At 35.5% G+C, this 6,973-nt stretch overlaps 1 protein-coding gene across 3 annotated transcripts; it reads left to right on the forward strand.

Annotated features, from left to right (window-relative positions):
• Positions 1-1,916: 1,916 nt before the first annotated feature.
• LOC137710738 (E3 ubiquitin-protein ligase RGLG2) lies at positions 1,917-6,231 on the forward strand. 3 transcript variants are annotated; one of them, XM_088695493.1, is made up of 11 exons: positions 1,917-2,277; positions 3,501-3,793; positions 3,962-4,187; positions 4,275-4,391; positions 4,481-4,578; positions 4,721-4,800; positions 4,898-5,003; positions 5,129-5,256; positions 5,368-5,545; positions 5,655-5,711; positions 5,802-6,231. In XM_088695493.1, exons 2-11 carry the CDS (start codon positions 3,524-3,526, stop codon positions 5,880-5,882), a joined length of 1,341 nt encoding a protein of 446 aa, XP_088551619.1. In that variant the 5' UTR covers positions 1,917-2,277; positions 3,501-3,523; the 3' UTR covers positions 5,883-6,231. The 3 variants fall into 3 exon arrangements, with proteins under 3 accessions (XP_088551619.1, XP_088551621.1, XP_088551620.1); XM_088695495.1 differs by having other exon boundaries at positions 2,047-2,277; positions 5,633-5,711; XM_088695494.1 differs by lacking the exon at positions 1,917-2,277 and adding an exon at positions 2,697-2,720.
• Positions 6,232-6,973: the final 742 nt, after the last annotated feature.

Here is a 6,973-nt window from a genome sequence, read left to right on the forward strand (position 1 = left end):
TCCTTATGTAATCTTAATAAATTTTTGGATAGAATTTCGAGTGTCACGTGTCCAGATGTAATTGGTTAGCCATTTGAAAATTTTTGAACAAATTAAAGGAAAGATTATTGGAAGAGGTAAGAGAATAGAATTTGAAGAGTTGAAATAAAATGAGGTAAGATAGTATGGAATGGTGAAAAGAATGTGAGAAATTGTGTAGGAATGGCTTAGGTACCCTAAAATTTCAAATTTCAACGGTAACCTGACGTTAGGTAACCATTGCAAGTAGGTTGGGTTGCTGCATCGGGCTGGCTGGCTGGCTCATTTTGGCTAGGCCCCTGGCCTGGTGTCTGATTTTGGCATGGTGGGACCCACAAGCCCTTTAGCTTAGCCCTTGGTTAGAGATGATTTTCGTGTCAAAACGGACTATATTTTAGCCTATGGCCCTTTGGCCAGGTCAATGGGAGATGGCCTGAACTCAAGCCATTCTATCTCCCATCAGTTTAGGTTAGTATCATTCATCTTCTTATTGTAATTATCATGATGCATGTCAAGTTGTGATCCTAGAACCATGTTGTAATAATCCATCTTGCCATTGAATAATAATTAAAAGAGCTACAAACATAACTTTCATTCAATATTTAAAAGTCGTTCAATCGTAATCCATCTTACAATTAAATCTTTTATAAATGTCATTAAATAATAATTAAAAAGAGCTACTAACATAACTTTCACTAAATAATCAAAAGCAGTTCAATCGTAAACAATCAAACAAAAAAAAGCTTCAAAAACTATAATTTTAAAGTTTCACTGGAATATATAGCATTATTATATAATAAAACTGGAAGAAAAAAAATTGTTTTTTAGGATGTTGTTTTGGCACTCCAGATACTCATTGTGCACTCTAAATTTTTATATTTAAAAAAAAAAAAAAAACACACACACACTTACCAAGAGTGCACAATAAAATTTTAAAGTGCATAAAAAAAATTTTAAGTGCTAATAAAGATAATTTTTTAATATATAGCATTACTATAATAAGGCAAAATTTGGGGCCTCTGCCAGTTTGGGACACTATGAGATTGCATATTTCACTCCCCCAAAGCCGCCTCCTATTATCCTATATATGCCCAAGTTCCCCACTAGCAAGTGGATGATGAAGGAAGAAATAACTGGAAAAGAGAGGTGCAATTTATCAATTATTTCAAATGTTATTTTCCTTTAAAACTAACTCAATCAAAATATTTTACCACAATCTTGGGAAGTGCAGGCATATCAGCAGATGCTATCATGAAAACTCCCTTGTTGAATTTTTTTATCTTTTTAGAAATGACTTAGTAACATGATTAAGATTTACAGTACAACACAAACAAGACATACGTTTTAAGTCGCAACTTTAAGTCAGATCTTATTTTTTCATACTCTTATTTTAAATATATCTTTAAAAAAATTCTCATTCATCATATTCTCGATGCAAGAAAAGGAAAAAACCAAAGTTACCCTTGTTTTCTTAAATCTCATCCGATGTGCCCCAAATTCTTAATGGTACATAGATGGCTGGTAAATTGAATTTCTAATTTCACTTATTAATGTATTATGACTAAACATGAATGCCTCTTTGAATTTTCTTCGTAAGCCTTAGTTTACATCAGAACGGCGCTCCACAACCAATTACATAAAAACACATCAACAAAAAGTAAAAGATGCATATATTTTTCTTAGACGAGATTTACATGGTAAATGAGATGAATTTGAATCTTAACGATTAAATCTTCACCACCAACTTAACAACAAATACTAGTTCAAGATTAACAAATAGCTAAATTTCAGGGTCACATAACATTACGCAACATCTTGATCTTGACAAGTTCAACATCGTAAAAGTGAAAATCGGACATAAAACCCACTACATTGAACTACTTGAACTACAAATCCGTACCTGATCGAATTCAGGATATCCATCCATGTTAAAAAAAAAAAGTAACCAAGCCAATCGGCGGAGGGCAACGCTATCAGCCAAAACAAAGAGAACGAACCTTTTATCTAGAAGGGAAGCTGCCTAGAAACAGCCTTCACCGGTAAACTACGAACGCAAGTGTCAAGTTGTCTCTCAATAGACTCAAAGACTTTTACACTCTTGAGTCGCCAAGTTGCAAACTTGCAACAACGACAACAACAAAGCTTTGCGAAGTTACCACTTCACCCGTGGACTTCTCCGCCCTCTTGACTGACAACATCATCTTCAACTCGGATATGTTCCAAAACATCATCGTCAACTCGAAAATATCTGTCTGAGAGGTACCAATTCTTCTTGTTGTTTTTCTTTTGTTTTTGTTTTTTCTATTTTTCTGCCCCATTTTTGTTAATTTTTTGTATGTATTAGGTTTTTGATGAATTGGATTTGGGGATTGGGGCTAAATATTTATTGATAAATTGTTTGTAAAGATGTAAAAAAGTTTGTCTTTCTCTGAATTGGAATGTGGGTTTTGGAAAAGTTTGGGTCTTGTTAGATAATTACTATGAAATGGAACAAGAATTGCGCATCTTTGGCCTGAAAATGTGCTCATATCTTCTGGGTTGTGTTCAATCTCACTAATTCTGATACGAATTCGGCTTAATTTTCCCGGCATTATCGAATTTTCGGCCCCGATTTGTCTGTGAATGAAGCTTGGAAATTGGAGTAGATGACCCTTATTGTCTCTGAAATGTTTTTTTCAATTTTCTTGAGACTATTTGTTTTGGTAAACTGGATATAACTCCAATTTTGTGTTAAAAAAAATAAAAAATAAAAAGTCCAATGTGATTTGTTCACTAATTATCCGTAGCAGCTTTTTTTTTATCATCTTTTTATTAAATTGTGACAAATGTCATCCCTTATTCTTATCTCAATTTTATGATTAATCTTAAATATTGTTTCTCTTTTTTCCAACTCCTAACTCGTATCTCAAATTTTTCTTCTACTTCGATCACTCATCAACTGTGTTAACTAATCTATGATGGATGTACATATACTAGTATGAATTTATTAATGTATGGAAGATGAAACTTCTTTACTATTTTCATGGATTATATGTAGATTAATTTTTATTTATTTATTTTGATACCTCTATCACATGGTAAATGTTTTTTATCAACCTATGATTAGGTCATATAAATTTTCTTTTAACTATTTTCCATGGAAGTGGTTAGATTTTCATATTTAAAATTCAAATTAAAATTTTGAGTAAAGATGTATTAATAAAAAAATTTAATTAAAGTTGAAAAATAAGGAAACTGTACTAAATCCAACAACAGCTAAAAATTTTGGTCCTGGATCAAAGTAATTTTTTTTTAGTAATTCTGTTTCTTGGGTTATATGATATATCCACATTTGGATTATGAAGCAAATGGAATAATTGACTAATAGTTACTTTTCCCCTAAAAGTGATTGTTAGATGAAAAGAACAAGCCTTTCGGAGTGTGAACTCGATCGGAGATTGATCTGTAACAATTTACTTAATTTAGTTTTGTTGAATGTGCAGTGTTCTTGAAGAATATAGAACTTATGGGTGGGAAGAGTTCAAAACGTTCAACTTCAAGACAGTCTTCTTTTGGGTCCAGATCACGTTCTTGGAGTCATCAGAGTTATCAAGAGGCACCATATGCACAACCACCATTGATACCATCATATGCACCGCCAAGCCAAGACTACCGGCACCAGCAGCATTATGCTCCTCCACCTCAAAGCCATGGCAGTGCTTGGTCAACAGGCTCAAATGTGGGGTCGGGTACCAAGTTTAGGAGAATAAATGATGATTACAATAGCCTGGACCAGGTAAAACACAAGATAATGTACTCAATGTTTGGCTCAATATCTCAATGTGCATATTCAATAGTTATATCACTGTCATCTGTCTTTGAAGCAAATACGATGTGAAATCACTGTTATTGCTAATGTTACTTGTGTAATCATCATGACATTCCTACTCGTATCTTTCGAAAGGTCACAGATGCATTGGCGCGTGCTGGTCTTGAGTCATCCAATCTTATTGTTGGCATTGATTTCACAAAAAGCAACGAGTGGACAGGTGCAAGGTCATTTCATCGGAAAAGCTTGCATCACATTGGAGGAGAGCAAAATCCTTACGAACAGGCAATAGCAATTATAGGGAAAACATTGTCTTCCTTTGATGAAGATAACTTGATTCCCTGTTTCGGATTTGGAGATGGTATCTTATCTAACAGTTGTCTTACTCTTGAAATTTAGCCTTTTGAGTTTTGACGATATAGATATTGTGATTTTCATATATTTGCAGCATCAACCCATGACCAAGAAGTTTTCAGTTTCTACCCGGATGAGGGATCTTATTGCAATGGATTTGAAGAAGTATTGAGACGATATAGAGAATTAGTCCCTCAGCTACGACTGGCCGGTTGGAATTCGTTTTACTCCCTTTTCCCCTTCTTTTTCTAGGTTGGTTGGTTGCTTATGGAGATTCATACCCTTTTTACCTTGTGACAGGGCCGACATCCTTTGCCCCTATTGTTGAAATGGGCATCACTATTGTTGAGCAAAGTGGCGGTCAGTACCATGTATTGGTGATCATAGCCGATGGGCAGGTATTTGCTTTCGGTCTCTATCTTATAGTTATAACTTATACCTGTTCGAGAGTTTTCTGCTCAAGCAGCAAATTATTTTAGTAGCAATATGATCTCGTATCTTCAATTACTTGGTGTTAAAGGAGACTGTCAATTGTCACAGTTGACCAGAAGTGTTGATACTGGACGTGGGCAGATAAGCCCACAGGAAAGGAAAACCGTTGAAGCAATTGTGAAAGCAAGGTACATTCTTGGAATGCTTGTTTTCCTTGGTCTTATTCCTTCCTTCCTTCCTTCTTCTTTTTCCATTTTATTTTACAATGTCCTTGTTATATTGCAGTGAGTACCCCTTATCAATTATACTAGTTGGTGTTGGAGACGGGCCGTGGGATATGATGAAGGAATTTGATGACAACATCCCCGCCCGGGCCTTTGATAACTTTCAGGCAAATATTTCGAACTTTAATTGCAATGGATGGTCTATATCATCTTGTTGGAGTATATATGCTTTATTATGTTTTCTTTCTTCAAACTTTAATTAAAAGGTGCTGCTTTATTTTGCCTTCTGTAGTTTGTGAATTTTACGGAAATTATGGCAAAGAATATGGATCGTTCAAGAAAAGAAGCGGAGTTTGCTCTTGCAGCACTGATGGAAATACCCTCTCAGTATAAAGCAACGCTAGAGCTTAATATTTTAGGGTAATAATCTATAACTCCTCCTGGCTAATGGGCTTTGAGGGATTTACTATTGCAGCTTTGGGTTACATAAGTTCATTTGCAAATCATCATTTCGTTTCATTGCTTATATAGTGCTACAAGAGGGAAGGCTATAGATAGGATACCTCTGCCCCCACCTCATTACGGTTCATCTCCTTTTAGCTCCCCAAAAACTTCACGATCAAGTAGTTTTCGTCCAAGTGCACCTTCCAGGCAACGTGATGAGTTCGTTAGCGCAGCACGTCCTACCGGTTCAGCTTCTGACAATCAAGTAACTGCCCCCTTCCTACTATTTTTTATGAGGAGGCTTACTACGTATGGCATGGACATCAAATTCCTGTCAAAATGACAAGTTTAGACATATTTTTTTATTCTTGCAGGTGTGTCCCATTTGCCTAACCGATCCGAAGAATATGGCATTTGGTTGTGGACATCAGGTATGGCTTATACACATCTTTTACACCTTTCAGAATTGGATGAAGGTTTGAACAACAAATAAGTGAGTTGGATTTTAATATTGTTTGCAGACATGCTGTGACTGTGGACAAGATCTCGACTTATGTCCCATTTGTAGAACCAGCATCCACACCAGAATAAAGCTCTATTAGGTGCTAGTCTCTCTGAAATTTGGACCGCTGCAACTTCAACCGGGACCATTTTAATTCGTTTCAATCGTCTTTCATCAAAAGGAACTGAGTCCCTTGTAGATATCTTCCCTTTTCCGGGATGAAGGACGTCTACATTTGGCGGTCATGGTCGTACTTGGAAACTCGTGGTAAGAATTGCTGCTACTGCGAGTTCTGTGTTTGTTTGAATTTTTTGTTCTTGTCGTTGTTTTCGCATCTACTTATTTCTATTTGGTCCGGTTAAATTCAACATATAAGTGGTTGTACGCCTCATGTATGTACACAAGACATACTTTATATAATCAGTCAGTAAAGCTCACTTTCTGGCTCATCTACAAGGCACCTATCTCAGCTATAGCATGTCGTTTCAGCTCAATAGATGCATAAGCGTCATGTCGTTTCTATGTCCAACACAAACAGAAAGATGAATTGTCGTTCATCAACTGTACAATATGTTCAATTTTTCTGGCTGGAGTTAATGTAAATTCGAAAAGATCTTCATAAGCAATAAGCATGGAGAATTCATAGGATAAATTGATTGAGTTTCTTGGAAGATAAATCCCACCTTCACAAGAAAATACCTGGTGTTATTAATTCAGGTATTATGATAAGGGTGAACGATATAGTTGATCATTTCTCAGCCTAAGTAACATTAATAATGAAAGTAGATGTGTTATAACACAGGTGATATTGTAGCATCACATGATACTGAACACTTGAGGATGATTGTCATATTAGCACACAGTATTACTAATACATGTGTTATGATATGTGTGGACGATACGATTACTTTCCCAACCTAACTTATATCAATAATAAACAAATAAATAAGTTATAATTTAAGTAAAATTGTAACATCATATGACAGTGTAACAGTCACAGTCAAAACATCACTCCATTGTCCATTCTCACCGCTTATTGCATGAAGACCGAATAAGTTGCACATCACAAAACCAAACGCCCCGATAATGTAATAAGCGCCCACACTTTCACAGGAAGAGTCTTTCAAAAAATTCTACTACTTTTTGTATGTGAGCAGCCTAAATTTTAGCCAACTAGCCTAAGTATTAAAA

This window comes from Pyrus communis, chromosome 6 (genome assembly GCF_041283825.1).
Source record: "Pyrus communis isolate YQ-2024b chromosome 6, ASM4128382v1, whole genome shotgun sequence".
Lineage (NCBI taxonomy): Eukaryota > Viridiplantae > Streptophyta > Magnoliopsida > Rosales > Rosaceae > Pyrus > Pyrus communis.